At 39.8% G+C, this 20427-nt stretch overlaps 1 protein-coding gene across 1 annotated transcript in view; it reads right to left on the minus strand.

Moving 5' to 3' along the window:
- Positions 1 to 394: 394 nt before the first annotated feature.
- The window catches only part of ntn2 (netrin 2), a 59111-nt gene continuing 39078 nt past the window's right edge, over positions 395 to 20427 (minus strand). Inside the window, exons 4-7 of the mRNA XM_007571449.2 lie at positions 11652 to 11801; positions 7938 to 7991; positions 2260 to 2334; positions 395 to 1704 (exon numbers count right to left, since the gene is read on the minus strand). Coding sequence (XP_007571511.1) covers positions 1325 to 1704; positions 2260 to 2334; positions 7938 to 7991; positions 11652 to 11801 — 659 coding nt within the window. The 3' untranslated portion in view covers positions 395 to 1324. The remainder of the gene's footprint in view (positions 1705 to 2259; positions 2335 to 7937; positions 7992 to 11651; positions 11802 to 20427) is intronic.

Below are 20427 nucleotides of genomic sequence, written 5' to 3' on the forward strand. Positions count from 1 at the left end.
TGAAATGAGAAACGTTTTGAGAGCAGCTGTACATTTCTGTGTCTCCTAATTGAATATAAAACTGAAAGTAATTATTTGGCAGTGAAATGGCAACGCTGCGCCCCAGGGTGAACACGTGGTGGAAGTTTTCCTTTGGATCTTCAGACTCACATTGGTTCAGCTCCCGCTCTGCTAACCGTTAGCAAGAAGCCACAAACATGCAAATATATATAAAAAAAAGCACAAAAAGATGGAACATGATCCTCTCATGTCATAATACAATCAGCGAGAGCTAAAAAGTTTCCAGCCTCATTCTTGTTGTCATCATACACTACGGAGAAAAACATGGCTGTGATGTTTATCTGCCTAATTCCTATTTTTGTACTGCATGAAAAGAAACTCTCGTTTCAGTCTCTTATTTTGGCAAAGCGGAGCCTGCCAGTCTTCAGACACACTAAAACCTTGAAAGAGTATGACAATTACGTTGGTCAACAGCAACATCTGGAAGATGGCAACCAGCGGAAGACATTATCCATAAAGCAAAAACATCTCTGGAAATGTTGCATTGTTTTGAAATTCCAGCCATTTGTCCGTGTCACTTCATCTTTTGTCCCCAAAAATAACAAAGACGTGAGTCAAGATGTGTTGGAGGGACTAGTGGTGCAGCCTCACATGCACAAACAGGGTCATTCTGCCAAATAGACGGACCGCAAATCAAGATAGGGCTTGGCCGAGAAGTCAAGTGAGAAATTAAAACTGTCATCAGCAACAGCATCACAAAGTTGCAGATAGAAAGATCCCACATGAGGAGCAGCAGCGGTGGTGGTACGACTGGGAGAAACATCCCTACTGAGGGAGCCCTTGGTTCCTTTTGGGACAAAAAGTTTCTTAGGTGCAGTCCACCAATCAGAACGTGAAGACTTGGAGCACGTTGGCCAACCGGCGGTCCGGTAAGTTGGCCAAGCTGTTGCTGAAATCAGTCCAACTCAGGAAGTGGTGAGCACTGCGAAGTTACGTCCTTGGAAAAGTGCGGAGGACGCAACTTTACGGCCTGCCGTGCGTAAAGTACGAAAGCAACGAGGCGGAAGACGGTCACTCGCACCAGCTTGAGGTCGGAGTTCAACGGGTTGAACGTTTCAAACCCTTTTATTGGTCCCTTTTTAAGGCAAACCAATCGAACACAGAGACAGGTAGAATAATCATACAATGTACACAAAAACGTTGGTCCATAAAACATGGAAGGTACATGCAGTTGTTTTTGTATGCGCAGTGTTCCCTTGATTAAAAAAAGGCGATGGGGGTTGAGGGAGGGAGGAACAGTCATGGAGAGGTCGCGAAGTTCAGATCACGCTTTGCTGCATTTCCCCTTCTTCTCTTTGCGCTGAAACTTCCTCAGACGTCTCGTCCAAACGTCCCTCCACTGGATCACCAGGCTGTTCTTATCAGCCACCAAGCCAACTCGCTCTGGTCCAGAGACGCCCCCTCCGGGCCCGACTCCCGGGCCCGCCGCCGGGGCCGTGCCGCCCTCGGCGCCGCCCATCACCAGGAATCTTTTGCTCATCTGGATCTTGGGGCATTTGCAGGCCAGGTCCTTCATGTGTACCCACAGGATGTTGTCGCCACGCTTCAGGGGCTCGTCGCGGCTTTTGTACACGGACACAACGCTGACGGAGAACTTGGCCCAGTCCCCGACCGTCTCCATGTCCAACACGTTGACCTGGACCGCTGCGGAAACAAACAAACAATCAATCAATCAATCAATCAATCAAGTTCCATTTGTACAGCGTATTTCGGCAACAAGGCAGGTCAATGTATACAAAAATGTCAAATTCTCTGTTCATTCTGTCATTACACACCAAAATGTTGACTGATGTTTCATTTCTTGTGGTACAAAAGCAGCTCTAAACAGACGGACGGGTTTTTAGTTTGTTCCAGATCTGTGGAGCATAGAAGCTGAATGCTGCTTCTCCATGTTTAGTTCTGGATGCAGAGCAGAACCAGAAGACCTGCGAGGTCCGGAAGGTCGATACCTCAGCAGCAGATCTTTAAGCCGTTCAGTGATTCATAAAGTAACAGCATTATTTTAAAGTCAATTCTCTCAAACAAGCTCCTGTACTTTGATAAAAAGTTACTTGTAAGTTATTGTTGTCTTATTTCAAGTGTATTAAGATATTTGCACTAAAAATACTTGGTAAGATTTTGTGTTTTTGAAGTGATAAATGACTGCATTGTGTCTGATGAGTGTATGTGAACTTCTGGCTGATAGTTGTGTTTTCTTACCGTAATCCTTCTTGCAGTATTTCTTCATGTTGATCTTTAGGTTTCCTTTCACTGGTTTACAATAAGACTCACAATCTGCAAAAACAAAGACAAACAACTTTTACTTTTTATAAAACTTCAGCTGTTGAGGTTCAACACTCATCGACTTCCTGCAACACATGTATTCTTGAAATCTTTACGCTCTAATGCATCACCGCAATGACAGCAATGCAAAAACACAAAATCTCACCAAGTATTTTTTGTCTAGTTTCTAGCACAAATATCTCAGTACACGTGAAATAAGACAAAACTAACTGGCAAGTTCAGCAACATATAGGAGCTTGTTTTAAGTCAGTAATTGGTGAAATAGTTCTAGTTCCACCGGAGCCGTTACCTAGCAACCCCAGCCAAGCTCAGCTGTTACCTAGCAACCCAGTTCTAGTTCCACTGGCAGATTTTTTCACTTTTATAAAGACATTTTTCCCATGTTATAATTCATTAATTTGCCAAAGGAACTGGAGCTTTTTCATTAATATTAAGGAATTATTTATTTAAAACAAGCTCATATATCTTGCTGAAAAATAAAACAAGTTTTATTTATTCAAGTATAATATTGTAGCTGCACTAAAACCTTGACCAAGATGACTTGGTAAGATTTTGTGTTTTTGCAGTGAGGAAAGCTTCAGCTGACGACACGAAGGGCCAATTGTCTCTGTTTACCATTTTTGCTTGCCGTGCCTGTATAGTTATAGTTATCATTGTGACATTCAAAATCAGTTTATTTGTTGATTTAACTGTTTTCCCCAACATAAATCTTGTTATGTTGGAGCCATTTTGCTCCAGATTTTATTAATTTAAGGGAACTTGAAGAAGTTAAATGACAAAGTTATTAAATATAGTTTACAGCTGACACTGATGACTGTGTACACCATTCCTCATGGATGAATAAATTTCCTGATGAGTTCATTCAGATAAAAAAAACCCTTCAAAGGCTCCAGAGCACATGCATGTAATTATTTCCCAAGGTTTGTTTTCTAGAAATCCTGAAATATTTATTTTGTCCACTCAACGATATGAGCGCCGATTCTCTGTGTGATTGCAAAAGACATTTTCTATCAACACAGGAAGAGCAGAGGAAATGCCAGAGACCAAGCTGATAAGAAACACAACTGAACGCATTTTTAAAAAAACAGATGAATGCGATCATGTTGCAAAAATAATATTCAAAGCGCTGGTCCTCTGTAGGAGATGTGGATGATTATTAGGAAAGCTTCACATTTCAGTTTGTCACTGGATTTTGTGAATAATTTAAATTTCATTTCACTTATTTCAACTGAAACACCTAATAAATAACTCAACGTTTGGGAGATTTCAAAATCTTAGAAGCTAACTTCACATTTTTTCGTTTTACGAATCTAATTTAGTCAGATTAGTGAAGCTTTTTATTGCTACTTAAACACATTTACTTGTTGAGTGACCTTTTAGCCCCAAATCGCTAATCATAAACATTAGCTCCACTAATGCTAACATGCTTTCCCAACATGGTATGTTGTAGAAGCTAATGCTAAAGCGCTAAGTTCAGCCATGTTGGCATAAAGAGAAGATGAGCAGAATATTGACAAAGTTTTACGCACATTTTTAATGGAAATGCAGCTGGCGGCTAGCGGCTGGCAGCTAGCGACTGGCAGCTAGCGACTGGCAGCTAGCTACTGGCAGCTAGCTACTGGCAGCTAGTGTTTCCAAACCAGCTGTGGTTCCCTAACCTCTGTGAATACCAGGGATTTACTGAATTAACTTCTTTAAACTTGTGCAGGACCTTGTGTAAGTTTTTTTTTTTTTTTTACCAGGCAACATTTCTTCAACATGAGGGAGGAATTCAGTCTAAAGTTGCTAAGAGGAAAATGACTTTGCACCATCATGTAGCAAACAAAATGAAAATACTAGAACCGTTATACTCCAAACGAAGAAAAAAAAAACCAATCATATTTTCAAATAGTAGAAATTAAGGATTTTTATGATGCTCAAATGTAAGGGAGTTGGTCTGACCGTTTCTGGAGGAAATGACTAAATAGGAGGAAGAAGCCGAGGGCCAAAGAGGCCATAAAATGACCAAGCAGACTTGGCCTGAATGCTGCAGGTTTTATTAGCCAAAGAAAAGGAGGAATAAGCAACACTGAGGAAGTCGGAAGTAAAGATATGGATGTTTGGGGTGTACGGGGTCCAAAGTGCGGCCCGGGGACCATTTGTGGCCCCTGGGCTGATTTTGTGCAGCCCCCCAACTGCAATTCAAAAATGATTCATAACTGTCCCATAGATGCAGATGAAGACTTTTCATTTGTAATCAGGGTAAAAAAGAAATGTACCAACATGATTTCCTTACACAGAAAAATGTAAGGTGCAAAACAAAGTATTCATGTTTTCATTACTAAGTTTTAACAAAAGATAAAACCAAGTTTATCCAGACACTTTTACTGAAAATCCAACATTGCTGCACCAAAGTTAGCTCTTAGTTTTCTTAAACTTGGCTAAATATAACAAGTGTTTTGAAACATCCATCCATCCATTTCCTTACTCCCCTGTCCCTTTGTGGGATCCGTTAGCCGACCTCCAGCTAACGTTCCTGGCGAGAGGCGGGGTCACCCTGGGCAGGTCGCCAGTCTGTTGCAGTGTTTTGAAACAAAGTGACCTAAATCCTGTTCTTGTTACTGAAAATAAAATTATTCAGTTGAGCCCAAAAGAAACCAGAAACTTTCTTTCAAACATGCAACACCTACTGCGGCGTGTTGGAGCCATTATAGAAAAAAATACTAAACTTCTGCCAAAAAAATCTGAAATTCTGAGTAATCAGAAATTTTCTTGGAAAAAAAATCTAATTTTTCAATTAATATAAATTTAATTAACTTTTTGTAGAACATTTCCAAGTTTTCTAGAAAATTTCTGAGATTAATCACAAAAGTCAAAAATCTAAAGGCCAAATTTGTATAATTTTTGAATTGCAGTTGAAGGCCGCACAAAATCAGTCCAAGGCCCACAAACGGCCCCCGGGCCGCACTTTGGACAGCCCTCCCTCAGTTAGTCTGAGCAGCGTTTTCCCATGACTGGAAGTTTATTGCTGGTTCTTCACCTGTTAGAGCTCATGGAGAATCAGCCAATGACCCAGAAGGAAACCCTAACTGGCAACCAGAGATCCCCCTTTCACTGCGCAGTGACAAGGACAAATGGCGTCCACCGCCCCTCACACAAAACGCTGGGGTTAGCTATAGGTTGCTGATGGTGAGGCTTCTCACCCGCTAGTTTAGGAGGAAGAAGGATGGGGGAATTTCCTGGTTTGCTTCGAAGAAGCTGGGATGAATTGACAATCAGTGACTTGTGTTCTTAGACTCTTTAACATTTTCCCAAGGAAGAAGTAAACAGGACAGAGCTGCCCCCATTTTTTGGTCGCTAAATCTAAAACGACCAAATATGGAGTTCCTGAGCTGCCTTGGAAACTCTGGAAAACCTGGAATTTGACTTGGCAATTAAACAAAGGGAAGATCATTTACTTTTATTTAAATATCTGACTGTAAGGAACACACTGTTAATTAAATGTAAGTTTGGGTAAAGGCAGAGTTGGATAACAACTAGTTACATGTACTTGAGTAACATTTTTTTATTTATTTACTTTAGAAGTATTTTTATTACGCTGTACTTTTTACTTTTACCTGAGTAATTTTATTATAAAGTATCTCTATTCTTGCGTAAAGTTTCTGGATTTTCTTCCCACTGAATGAAAATCAAACACGTTTTAACCAGAAATTCACCAGACAGACACACACCTGCAGTTTTTGTTAAAGTTTCATACATTTTTTTATTGAAAGAAACTGATTTGGAAAATATTCTTTTGCCTGATTGTAACTTTTTTTTACCTGTATAATTATTGTTTTCATTCTTAAAATACCAAAATTTCCACTTCATATTTTGGTCCATCTGATGATATAACTTTTAAATAATAAAAGTGCTTAACAGGCTTTTCAAATATATTTTACTCTTATTTGAGTATTTTCATGGATGGCTACTTTTATTTTAGTAATTTTATTATGAAGTATCGCAAACCAGCAGGCAATGCTGAGATTAATCACAAAAGTCAAAAATCTAAAGGCCAAATTTGTATAATTTTTGAATTGCAGTTGAAGGCCGCACAAAATCAGTCCAAGGCCCACAAACCCAACTCCAGCAGAATTCCGTCCGTTACCTAGCAACCCCAGCAGAATTCCGTTCGTTACCTAGCAACCCCAGCAAAATTCCGTTCGTTACCTAGCAACCCCAGCAGAATTCCGTCCGTTACCTAGCAACGTAATGCTGAGCTCCTGGAAAAGACAAAGTGTTTTTGTTGTTATCCAGAAACTGTTTGCTGCATTCCTGTTGGTTTTACAGGAGGCTCCACTTCTGCTTTTCAAAGATGTATGGTTGTATAATTACACATCTATTTGCAGCCATTTCCAGGCACTAGTGTAAACATAGAGTTGGGGGCGTGGCCAGCAGCAGCTTATTCAGATTTAAAGTGACAGGAGGCCATAAAACAGCTCATTCTGAAAGGAGCTAAAAATAGTTTAAAATCTCATTATCGAAGAATGATTTTATGAAAAAATGTAATTAAAATGTTTTGTATTGTCCATCTTTGATGAATGTGTGATTGAATTTAAATTATTTTAATGTTTTTTCTTTGTAAAACTGAACTAAACTGAATTGAATGAGCATAAATCAACCTTGAACTTTAATTTTAGTTAAACTGTCAGAAGAAAAGTTGTGACCCATCCAGAATCTGAGCTGTTGCCTTAAAGGGATTTATTTAATAAGCATTATTACCGATATTAAAGTCAGGTTTTAGATGAACAGCTGCACAGTAACATTAGACTGTACTGCATAAGGATTGGGAAATATTAAACATTTTATGTTACTCTTCTGTAGTTATATAATAATGTGTCTTTTGTTTATGTTTCCAAGTTCAGCTTTTAACTTCATCCAAGGTATCTAGTCATTAAATATGCCTCCAACTCTTTAAGTGTTGCTCTTGAAACGCAAGAAAGCACAAATCAAAACTTTGAACCGAGCTGAGAAGTAAAACTTGACAGTTACTGATTTAAAAAATAAGTCTAATGTTTTAGAAGCAGAGGGATGTAAAAACAATAACTGTTATGCTTCGAAAACGCTCTGGTGTGGAGTGGGGAGGGGGGCGTAATCCGCAGTTTGAGTGATGATATATGCTATAAATCAACTAACGAATCAACATTTCCAAATCGCCACCGCCGTTCAAAGCAAACAGCCACTGCATGAAAAATAAGGACTGGGTAATTGACCGGAGCCTAAGCTGGAGAGTCAGAGGGAGTGACTGAACATATTTCCCCCCAGTCATTTGCCAAGTCTCTTTTCACACCTCAGAACTCCCAACTTCCCCTCGATACCGTAACTAATCAGGTCCGCAGCCAATCGGCTGGCGGCGCAGCGAGCCTTCGCTCCAGGGCCGAGCGGTCGGAGTTTTAAGACAATGGAAAAATCCTGCCGTCCCCGCTGCTCTCATAACTTCAAACATCCAGACCCGCCCTGCCTTAATATTTATTCCACACCTTAAAAGTCATGTCTAGAAAGGTTGAGAAATATGTTTTTGTTCCTCTCGTAAAGCAGCGGCGCTCATGGGTGAGGCGCAGAGCGGCTCGGCTAACCTGCTGGCTCCTCCGTGCTGCTGACCGCAGCGGTGGGGTTGACCACCGGGATCTCTGAAACACACAGGAGACGCAAATTAAAGGCGATCCAGAGCGTGAAAACATCGCACAGATACAGAAAACACACAGGAAACAAGCAAACAGGTTCAGACGGAGATGATCACACACAGTTTGATGTTTACATCAGTTTGTTTCTTTCTCAGGTCGATTCTGACAGAAAGACACTTATTGGTTGAATGTCGACTTACACTGCAAAAAAACAAAACCTTACCAAGTAAGTTTGGTCTGGTCTCCAGTTCAAATATCTTAATACACTTGAAATAAGACAAAGCTAAGAAATGAGTTTTAAACAAGTTATCGGAGATGTTTTAATAATTTCTTAATATTGATTAGCAGATTATTTTACATGTAACTCTACGTTTTCCCATCCTGGTTTCGTGTTTTGCAGTGTAGCAGGAGAAATACCTCGTGGTTTTTTACCAAAGACAAAAGAGAAATCCTCCGTTAAATCTGACGCTACTACACCTTTGTTTACATCTGGTGAAGAAGGAAGTTGCGGTCAGTGTCTTCAGAGGTTTTCTTGTTGTTTCCTTCAGTGGCTGTCCGTAAATCTAGACTAAAAGTACATGAGGATGATAGACAGCGCTAAGCCCCTCCTCCTGGCTCTGATTGGTTGTTTTAGGGTCGTTTCTTCAGACGGCAACATTAGCTCAGACAGGAGGCAGGTGAGATCAGATTTCCCACAGATCATCTGTCTCATATCAAACTGTCATGACATGGAGACATTTTAATAAAAGTTGCGTACTGCAGTTTTTGCCCCTGCCTCGTCCCCCTGAGGAGAAAACATCCTGATGCCCCCAGCAGATGCCGGGTTAACTCTGCGGCGTAATCTCCCTGTTTGGACAGACGGACAGATGGCGCGGGGCATCTTGAGGCAGATGCCGCCCCCTCGCTGGCGGCGCGTTGGAATTCCTCCTGGACCTCTAATCATATGCGACCTCCCAATACAAATGCTAATGCTAACACCGCTGGTACCGAAACACAGAATTACCGGAACGCCGGATCTGCTTTTGATTAGGTTGAGGGTTTTCAGTCCAGTGTGTGTGTGTGTGTGTGTGTGTGTGTGTGTGTGTGTGTGTGTGTGTGTTGGGCAGGGTTTGGTTCTTGGAAAGCCGTTTTGAGGCAACGCAGCAGTTGTCTCTTTAAAATTATGGACACCCTGCCAACCAAAACAAACAAGGCGCGCGGAGGCCTGGTGGCGGCCGCCGGGCGCAGCTGCTGCGGCCGCTCGGAGCCCCCGAGCCGTCAGCGCCTCGTCCTGTGCAGACGGACAGATGATGAAAGGATGGATGGAAATGGCTGCTGCCGTCATACTAATTGGCTGTTCAATGGGATTGTCTTCTGTCTTGGGAAACGGAAATCTCAGGAGGCAAAAATGACAATCATGAGACCATTTAAATAAAAATAAAAAGCAAAATACATGACAGGATTCAGTGCTGATAATGAGAACAAAAGCATCCGCACTGCAAAAACACAACATCTTCATTATTTTCAGTATATACAGACTGAAGACTTTTATCAGTCAGTTTTTGGTAAAAAGAGACAAATGAGAAATCTTTATTTTCAATTATCATGTGATTGATTTATTTATTGTTTATTGCGACAGGCCTGTTCATAACATCAATGTTACTCTTAAAAGTAACTTTTTAGCAAGATATGGGAGCTTGTTTAGAGTCAATAATTGATTATTGATAAACTGGCAGATTATTTCATTTATAACAAAACATTATTATCATGTTATAAATGAAATAATCTGCCAATGAAACAAGAATTATTGACTTAAAACAACCTCTTATATCTTGATAAAAAAGTTACTTTGTAAGTTAGTTTTGTCTTATTTCAAATGTACCAAGACATTTGCAGTAGAAACTAGACCAAAAATTCTTGGTAGGATTTTGTGTTTTTGCAGTAAATCCCAATAATTGAAGTGGTTACAACATTTAAAAATGTAGAAACACTCCATTGTCTGGCTCTGCAGTAAATCCAGCCATGTATTTTGCTTCAAAAAACCAGATCCCAAACACACATCAACTGGCTTCCTTCCCCTTCCAGGACAGACCAGCGTCACTCAGAGTCCTGTGTAGTTGACCATCCGTGTCCGCAGTCGTCTTCCCCTTCATGCTCATCTGCCATCTGCTGCAGGGCTGCGTGTGAGAGGAGCAGCGTGGCAGCCTGCGGCAGCGTGGCAGCCTGCGGCAGCGTGGCGCTGCGAGGCCGGGCGGGGCCCCGCTCCAGTCTGAGAGCCAGCAATGTGGCGCTCAGTGTGGCGGGGAGCTGCCCTCACTTACACATGGCTGTGTGTGCCAGGCCGCTGGTGGAACTCACAGCCCACAAGGACACACACACACACACACACACACGTTTGTCACAGGAAATTAAACACCAAATCTACTGCATCTAGAGTGAAAACACACACACTGCATGAGAGTGGAATAACAGTGGCAACTGTTATGGATCGGGACGACAAAAACACAACATGTTACCAAGTAGTTTTTTGTCTAGTTCCTAGTGGAAATATCTGAGTGCATTTTAAATAAGACAAAACTAAATGAAAAGTAACTTTTCATCAAGAAACAGGAGCTTATTTTAAGTCATAACATGGGAAAATGTCTTGTTATAAGTGAAATAATCTGCCAGTGGAGCTGGAACTGGGTTGCTAGGAGACGGGCTGGGCTCGGCTGGCGTTGCTAGGTAACAGCGTCAGAGGAACCAGAACCTTTTCATCAATATTTAGGAATTATTTACTTAAAAGAAGCTTCTATATGTTGCTGAAAAATTTGTTTGGTTTTATTTCAAGTGTACTAAACTATTTCCACCAGAAACTAGAACAAAAATACGAGGTAACATGTATTTTTGCAGTGGGCATTTCAGCTTTCTACCAACAAAATCTTAAGTATTTTTGGTTGAACATTTAACCCCTAGAACCCGACGGACCCACCGGTGGGTCCAGCTGCCACGACCTCGGCTCGCTCTGTAAACAAAGGCTCCACGTGCCTTTAAATGTTTTTTTATTTTTTATTATCCGCTAAAAGAGGCTTTAATCTTTCAAAAACTATTCTGCATAAAGGTTTTGCCCAAAATGTTAAGATTTAAATTTATTTATACCCCCTGAGGGTGTAAGAGGTTAAGGCAAATATATCTTGGCATTCCTGAAGTGAGACAAAACTTACAAACACTTTTCAGCAAGATACAGGAGCTTGTTTTCAAACAGTAATTTGAAAATGTTTATGAAAAAAAGTTTCACTGGCAGATTAAAACATTTTCCCATGTTGCAAATGACATAATCAGCCAGTGGAACTACAACTTTTTTAATCAACATTTACAAATTATTAATATAAAACAAGCTTCCATTTCTTGCTAAAAAGTTACTTCCAAGTTAGTTTTTGTTTTAAAGATATTTTCACCAGAAACTAAAATAAAAATACTTGGTGAGATTTTGTGTTTTTGCAGTGCAGTGACTCTCCAGAAATCAGCAACATTTTCCTTTATTCCTGTACGTTTCTGCTCAAACCTGCAGGTCTTCTACACCCCTGACAACAGTTTGTGTTAATTACTACAAGTTTTGTTCAAAGAGTCATTGGAAATCTATAAAAACTAAAAGGTTATAGACGTGTGTGAGTGGTGTGTGTGTTGCAGTGTGTATTCATCACTCACTGATGCAGGGGGCCACAGGTGAGCGGCTCTGCTGGTAGCCCTTGGCGCAGCGGTTGCAGGTGATGCCGGTGACGCCGTCCTTGCAGGGACACTGGCCGGTGGTTTGGTTGCATGTTTTGCCTGCGGCGCCCACAGGGTGGCAGTCACACGCTGGGGGCAGGTGTGAAGGGGGAGGGAGAGTGTTAATATAGAGACACAAACAAAACATTCAAACTAGCTGGTTGAATTTGCTGCCAAAATCCTGTTTCACACATAGAGAGGAGTTATAATTTACATTCTGCAGGTTTTTGAACATCCATTTGGGTTCCTGCTGCTCCTAAACGAACCATAAGCACTTAAATAAATCACCCAGACATTTTTTACCATTAAGTTCATGTTTTTTGGTGTTTGGAAAATAAGTCGTTTTAAAAATGTCCCTAATGTAACATCACAAATCAACAGGCGATGCCCCGTTACCTAGCAACCCCAGCAGAATTCCACCTGTTACCAAGCAACACAACGGAGCTCCATCATGTTTTTTTGTCAGCTGGTTTTCCCGCTGTATGCGCTGTACAATGGCTGCTGGAAAAGACAAAAGTGTTTTGTTGTTGACCTACCACCAGAAACCATTTGCTGGATTCTGGCTGGTTGTGCAGGAGGCTCCACTAATGCTTTTTAAGCATGTACGGTTGTATAATTGTTTGCAGCCATTTTCACGTGTGAGTGTAAACGTTGATTTGGTGGGCGTGGTCAGCAGCAGCTTATCTGGATTTAAAGTGACAAACGCCCTAAAACAGTTCATTCACTGCAAAAAACACTAATTTTACCAAATATTTTATATTTTGATTTGGAAATATCTCAGTACAACTGAAATAAGACAAAACCAAAAATGCAACTTTTCAGCAACATACAGGATCCTGTTTCAAGTCAATAATTCCTCAGTGAAAAGCTGATCGTTCCACTCAGAGAGCAGGAAAACTGTCTTGTTAGACATTTAACAAAACACATTCACTTGTTAAATGTGAAATAATCCACAGATGGAAGTAGTTTATCCTATTTTAAGGATTTATTTACATAAAACAAGCTCCTGTGTTTTGCTGAAAAGCTACTTGTACGTTAGTTTTGTCTTAAGATATTTTCTGTAGAAAGCAGAGAAAAATACTTGGTAAGACTTGTGTTTTTTGCAGTGTTTTTTGCAGTGTTTTTTGCAGTGTTTTTTGCAGTGTTTTTTGCAGTGTTTTTTGCAGTGTTTTTTGCAGCCAGACTAAACTCTCATTGTTTTGTGGAAAAATGTCACAAACATGTTTTGTTTTGCCCACAGTCCTTTCCTCACCTGTTCAGGGGAACATAATAGATCACCTCTAATGTCTTCACAGAACTAAAACTGGATCGGTTTCAATATATTTTGTATTTTTTATGTTGCAGGACAGTTATGAATTTTTACTTTTCACTTCCTGAAAATGGTAAGAAACTCCCCATGTTTGTCTTTTGAGTGGAGCTGGAGGCTGAGCGTTGCGTTCAGTGGAATATTGGTGGGAAACCCAAATGATGCGTCTTCATCTCCCGTTTCTGCTTATTTCCTTCCTCCTGAACTCCGTCTGGTGACTCGCTGCCTTGTTTCATCACTTCCCGAAAACTCGGTCCATGCCCGGCAGATGCCAACAGCAACACGCCGCGCTCCGCTCACCTCGCCTTGGCAAAACTTTCCTTCGCTTTTCTGGTTCTGGGTGATTTATTTAAGCTACTTTATCCAAAATGAGGCGTTTTTGGCACCGAGGAGTTGTTAGATACATGATCCAGGGTGTTGGTCAGAAGCACTTTGACAGATATTTACAAGAGAGCGCAGAGGATGACAGGAAGAGGGAGAGAGCCACTCATCAGACTGAGGGGAACATGGGAAACATTCAGCCTCTCATGGCTCCGCAGAATAAACAGAATCCAACTGAACTGTCACCAAATAGGGCGTTCGGTTTTAACAAACAAAACCTGAAAAGTGTGGTGTGCATTTTTAATCTGCTTCCTTTGGAATTACTTATTGATATTAATTAGACTTTGGGTTCGTCTCCACCACATTTTCACGTCTACACTGCAATAACACAAAACTTACCAAGTATTTTTGTCTAGTTTCTGGTGTACATATCTTGAAATAAGAGAAAATTAACTCCAGGAAGTTATAAGAGCTTCCTTTGAGTCAATAATTCTTCAACATTGATGAAAATGTTCCAGTTCCTAACAAGACGTGAAACTAGAGTTTTTTTTCCATCAATATTAAGAAACCATTCACTTAAAACAAACAATTATGTCTTATTAAAAAGTGACATAAGTTAATTTAGTCTTATTTCCAGCATACTAATATATTTGCAATAAAACCTAGACCAAAAATACTGAGTAAAATTTGTGTTTTTGGAGTGAAATCACTGGCAGCTGCTTTATGTCCAACTGCATAACAAAAACACAAAATCTTACCAAGGATTTTTGGTTATTTGCATNCAAAAACACAAAATCTTACCAAGGATTTTTGGTTATTTGCATTGGAAACTATATAAAAAAACAGTGTAAATATTATATTTCTGTACGTTTGTTCTAAACAACATATCAAAGCAGTGCAGATGAAGAAACTTTTTATCTGACTTCTTTGGCATCATTTACTCTTTGTTCTTTTTACTCTGAACCGTCTTTCCTCTCATTCTCGGGGACTTTTTTGAAACATACACTCATATAAAATTTGTAAGTGTCAAAATTTATATTAAAACAGAAAAAGAGCGTGACTCTAACATTACATTTTGGGGGGAAACCCTGTAATCAAACAGTGAGTGATATGAGTTTGCAGGAAAAGGCGTCTGCTGACATGCCGCAGCTTCTTCTCTCCACACAACACAACCAGCGCCTTCGCCTGCCGCTCGCTCCTCTGTTAGCCGCTACAACAAAAGCAGAGGACTATACCATCTGTTGACGGGGGCCGGCGGGGGTTTAAATGGCCCACTCTGACCCGGCAATGATTGTGTGCATCTGGCGACAGGGTAGGGAAAGATTAACTGCAGCCCAGATCTTCAGAAACACTTCTGCCTTTTCCTGCAGGGCTAATCGGTCCACAGGTGTCAGAGTGATTGTTTTCTATTTGAAGCTATAAATCAGGACGTATTCAACCCCCCAACGCTCCGCTTCAGTCCTGCAGGCCGCGCCAGGAAACCATAACCTTTGACAAACGTGTTGCTGCACTGCAAAAACACAAATCTTACCAAGCAGTTTGGGTCTGATTTTAGTGCAAATATCTCAGAACACTTTAAATAACAGTAAACTAACTTACAAGTAACTTTTCAGCAAAGATATAGCAGCTTGTTTAGAGTTAATCATTCATTAATATTGAAACGTAGTAATCACACTGCCTGATTTCCTCATTCATAAGGCATTTTCCCAGTGTTCCCAGTGTTCCCAGTGAATACGCTGCAAGTAGAACTGGTCAAAAATTATCGACTTAACAAGCTCCTACTTTGTCTTACTGAAAAGTTACATTTTTATTTAGTTTTGTCTTTTTCAAGTGTACTAAGATATTTGTACTATAAACCAAACAAAAATATTTGTAAAGTTTTTGCAGTGTGGTTAGACATCAAGCAGCTGCCAGTGATTCCACTGCAAAAACACAAAATCTTACCAATTTTTTAAAAACAAAACTAACATAAAATGTAACTTGTAGGCAAATATCTTTTGCTAGTTTTTAGTGCAAATTTCTTAGTTTTGTCTTATTTCTAGTGTACTAACATAAAAGTTTTCACCAACACATACGATTGTTTTGAGTGAATAATTGCTTAAAATCGACGAAAAGGTTGTAGTTCCACTTTGCTGATTGAATTTATGAGATTTTTTCCTTTTGTAAGTGAAATAATCTGCCAGTAGAACCAGAACTGGTTGCTAGGCGACGGGCTGGGCTTGGCTGGGGTTGCTAGGTAACGGCGTCAGTTGAACTAGAACTTTCTCAATATTAAGTAATTATTCACTTACAACAAGCTGCTATTTCTTACTGAAAAAAATTACATTTTTAGTTAATTTAGTCTTATTTCAATTGTACTAAGATATTTACTGATATATCAGTCAGTTGCCAGTGAGTTCACTGGAAAACTACAAAATCTTTTTGGCTAGTTTCTAGTGCAAATATCTTAATACTTTGTCTTTAAATAAGACAAAGTTAACTTGCAAGGAACTTTCTGCAAGCTATATTTTGTTTTAAGTCAATAATTTCTTAAAATGGACAAACAGCAAAAGTTCCACCAGCAGATGATTGAATTTAAACGTCTACACAGGACTCTGAGTGACACTGATCTGTCCTGCAAGGGAAGGAAACCAGTAGATGTGTGTTTGTGATCTGGTTTTTTGAAGCAAATCTATAGACATCTTATTAGTGAAATAATCTGCCAATAGAACTTCAACTTTTTAAAATCAATTTTAAGGAATTGTTGACTTAAAACAAGCCTGGATATCTTGCTAAAAATTTAGTTGTCAGTTAGTTTTGCCTTATTTCAAGTGAAGTGAGATATTTGCTCTAAACTAGACCAGAAATACTGGGTAATATGTTGTGTTTTTACAGTGCTGCGCAGCCACAACACCCAGAAACCAGTTTAAATGCATATCAATCCCAACATATCCGCCTGAAAACCTGCGGTGGAGGTTTCAGGCATTTAAAGTCGATGATTTGTCAGTGGCAGCTGCTGCAGGGTCATTAAAACGCAGTCAAGTCGTTCTGATCACAAACAATTCGGCTGCATGTTTACTCATCTATGAAACGATGTTTCCAAAGCCGGGGACAAGCCCGGGTTACTCGATCCGGAAGATGCTGGTCTCTCCTGCCTGCTGAGACTCGCAGCAAAGCACTGACAGGCCATTGTTTCCACGGCGATCAGCGCCGGAGCATCAACCGTAAACACGATGAGTGTTATGCACACACACTCCTGCCTTTTGAAGAAGACGTCACAGTTTACCGTCAACGTCTGCGTTGTTCTGCAAACGGCCTGATGCGTTTGGGTCTGGGTGGGACGGCGGCTGGTTCCTTTTCTCTGGTTTTTATGAGTCTGAACCAGTTACAGAGCTGAAAAACAAACTCAGATGGCTTTTCAAGCAGACGTGACAGGAGGCACCGACTCAACCGCCGTTTGTTTTGTTTCAGCAGATTAATGCTGACATCAGCTTTTTACATCAGTTAATATTGATAATAATAGATTATTTCCTGTTTTAAATATCTGAAATATTGCCAGTGTCTGGTGGCATGGACGGTTTTCCCTCCATGTCGCTGTTTTATGTTTTTAAGATGCTAAATGGGAAACTACTGATGGCTGCACTGCAAAAACACAAAATCACATTTGTTTGGTTTCGAGTTCAAATATCTTATTTCACTTGAAGATGATTCAGAACTAATGTGATGCTGACTGTGACCTAAATAGGTAAAATTGATCTTATTTTATTTTATCCTTTGCTCTAAATTTGAATTCTGCTTTTTTCTTTTTTTAATGAAAATATACAGTTACAGAAAAATACATCTGTCTTCCTAGACGTGTCTCATTGATGATCTTAAATTGCTCTAATATTCCAAAAACGTGACTGAAGTTTCGGCCATTTTTTCCTCATTATTTATCCATTCATATTTTCTGGTAACAATTTGAGTCATTAAGTCGTTTCTCATTCGCTAATATCAATTTATTAGCATATTGACTCAAAACCACATTTTTCTCGCTGTCTGTGTCGGCTACGCTACACGCAGACTCGTTGCCATAGCAACATAAACGCCACTTTATGTTTCAGGATTCAACAGACAAAAACACTCAAACATTTCAGAGAACAGAACATTCAGTCCGTTACAGTTTTATGTTTTCAGGCTTGATGTTTACTTTGTGATTATTAATAAGTGTCCGTTGTGGCAGATTAGCTGCGCTGCTATCAGCTAAGCTAACACAGCTTAGCGATGATCTGTCAGAGTTGCTGTTTGGGTCGTGTTATTTTTCTTTTTCTTTACTGAACCAAACCACAGAACTCCACATCACATCTACATGTTACGGTTCTCATAGTCAAGCTAGCATAACTTGCTACTTTTTTTCTTAATTAAAACTTTTTACTGACCTTGTTATGTAGTTGTTGTAATGTTGACAATTTGTAACACTAATTTTTATACATCAGGTGTACATTTAAGATTTAGCACATCATATTGATGACTTAACAGCTAAAACTAATGCTAGCTATTGTTAGCTAGCAGCTTTTTGCCCTCCAGCAGGGAGATGGAGGCCGGATTTGAAGCGCTTGACGTCCCGCTGTAATGGGTCCATAACTAGCTGATAAGTTACTTGTCCGTTTTATCTTTCTTCTTATTTGCATGTATGCAGAAACTACTTGGTAAATTTGTATTTTTTGCAGTGTGGGTGATCTTTTCGGTTGTTTCTAGAAGCAGTTGAGGCCCGAATGGAAGTACAAAAACATGCAAAATATGAATTTTGCATAATTGGTGCCCTTTGAGATCTTAGCAGAGCGAACTCCCGTCTCAGCTCTCTATTCTAATCAGAAACAGAAACAGACCAGTCCGTCTCTTTTCTTTCCCACAGAAGACACCTGCGTTTTATTGTCCTCTTCCAGTTCTGACACTTCAGCCATACCTCCGACTTTAATCATGACATAAAGCACAGACAGGAGTGAGAGTCGGAGAATAAAACCAGGGATTCAGTGGGAAAAGACAAAGGTGTTAAAGGTTTGTGGTGAGTCAGGGCATGAAAAAGCCAGAAGTGTTGGAGCCGCCGGTGTTATGAAACATCTGTTGAGCTGCAGATGAAAAGGAGGGCTGACGCAAATGAGCGCTCCTTGAAGGCCGTGGTTCTGATCAGCCCCTGAGTCAGACGGACAGTCGGACCCCTTAGAGATACTCCAACTTACATTTCTGTCAGATCTGGAGCCATTAAGAAAAACGGCTCCAGATTAACCGGTTACCAGCTTTATGCTGGTGAAAACAGACATCTGCAGGCAGAAGCTGCGTTTCCACTTTGTTGCTAATGACGAGAAACACATTAAATAAAAAAACCATTAAAATCACAGGTGAGGAAGGTTGTTCATTGGAAATGCTATGGTAGCATCTTCCTAACTACTTCCTGTTGACGTCTTCCTGTTTTCCGCCAGCAGTAACATCCAGTGGGAAAAACTAAATCTGCCAAGTATTTTCTACATTTTCTATTGCAAATTTATTAGTACACTTGAAAAAAGACCAAGTTAACTTAAAAGCAGCTTGTTTAGAATCAACAGTTCCTTAATATTCTAGTTGATTATTTCATTTGCAACAAGACATTTTTCCCATGTTATAAGTGAAATATTTTGCCAGTGGAACCAGAACCTTTCCATCAACATTCAAAAATTATTTACCTAAAACAAGCTCCTACATCTTGCTGAAAAGTTACGTATAAGTTGGTTTTGTTTTATTTCAAGTGAACTGAAATATTTGTACTGGAAACTAGATCAAAAATACTTGGTCAGATTTTGTGTTTTTGCAGTGCAGTGGAACTAGGACTTGCTTTTAGCTCTGATATGTTACCTATAAGTCACTTTCTCCTTATTTCAAATGTACTAAGATATTTACATCCAAAGTTAGACTTTGTGTTTTTTGCAGTGTAGACCCCATCATCTCTAATGATGTCTTCTTCTGCAGGCGTTTTTTCACCTTGATAAGGACCAGCAGGGTGAAAAACTCTTCTTCTTCTTCTTCTTCTTCTTCTTTGCTGTTTATTCAAACATTTTGCAGAGTATCAAGTTCAGGAAGCTGGTGTTATTTTTGCAAAGCCTCCAGCCTAATATCTGGCTGAAAAACATATTCACTGCAAATGTGAACTAGTAAAATGCATTTTTTCCATGAGATGCCGCGGTGAAAAGATACTATTATGTGGTGTGTGGGGTTATGGGGGAGCATTTGATGGGGAAGCCAGCGAAGCTTTAGGCATAGTATCAATTTAATTCTAAGTGCAACAGCATGCCAAATCAGACATGCTGTTATTTTTTATTGAAAGTTGCCATGGCTGCATATGTTTTCCATTACTCTTTAGCATCTTGCTCCTCTTAAAGTTCTTCAGAGCTGACATGATTATTACGAGTATTAACAGAGTTAGGACGTCTCGTTTGGCTGTTTCTGTTTTACAGCTTCACTTACAGTGAAACATCAAAGTTAGCTTAAAGGGAACATGAGCGACAACATGGCTACTTTAAAAATGACTGACTGACACTGGATAAAGACGGAAAACGTTCTCTTCACGTCGCTCATCAGCAGCAAACGTACACGTCTGTTTCCTCAGTCTGCGTTCTTTTGGCTGCTGCAGCTCCACCATCATTTCCGTCGTGCTGCAGATGAGTAACAACCATCAAATGCAGATGAGAGGTTTGCACATTGTTTCCAGCAGTAACTTCAGCCGGGTCCGATGTTCTGTTCTGTTCTGATGGTTCTGGAGCTGGAAGACGTTCTGAATGAAGTCGGCTGCTTGCACCTCACAGGGTGCATTAATATCATTGGTCCGCATTTCATTTATTTTTTTAAATGGTGGCTGCATTATGTACTTTTAATATAAGTGAAGATAATTAAACAACTGAAAAGCTCCACACTGTAAAAGTCTTACCAAGTGTTTTGGTCTAGTTTCAAGTACAAATATCTTATATTTCAAATAAGATAAAATTAACTTAGAGGCAAAATGTAGGACCTTTTAAGTCACTTTTTTAAACTATTGACTTAATTAAAAATTATTGACTTAATAAACAATTAAAGTCAATAATTTAAGAAATTACATGTGTA

Source organism: Poecilia formosa, unplaced genomic scaffold (assembly GCF_000485575.1).
Source record: "Poecilia formosa unplaced genomic scaffold, Poecilia_formosa-5.1.2 Scaffold281, whole genome shotgun sequence".
Taxonomy (NCBI): Eukaryota; Metazoa; Chordata; class Actinopteri; order Cyprinodontiformes; family Poeciliidae; genus Poecilia; species Poecilia formosa.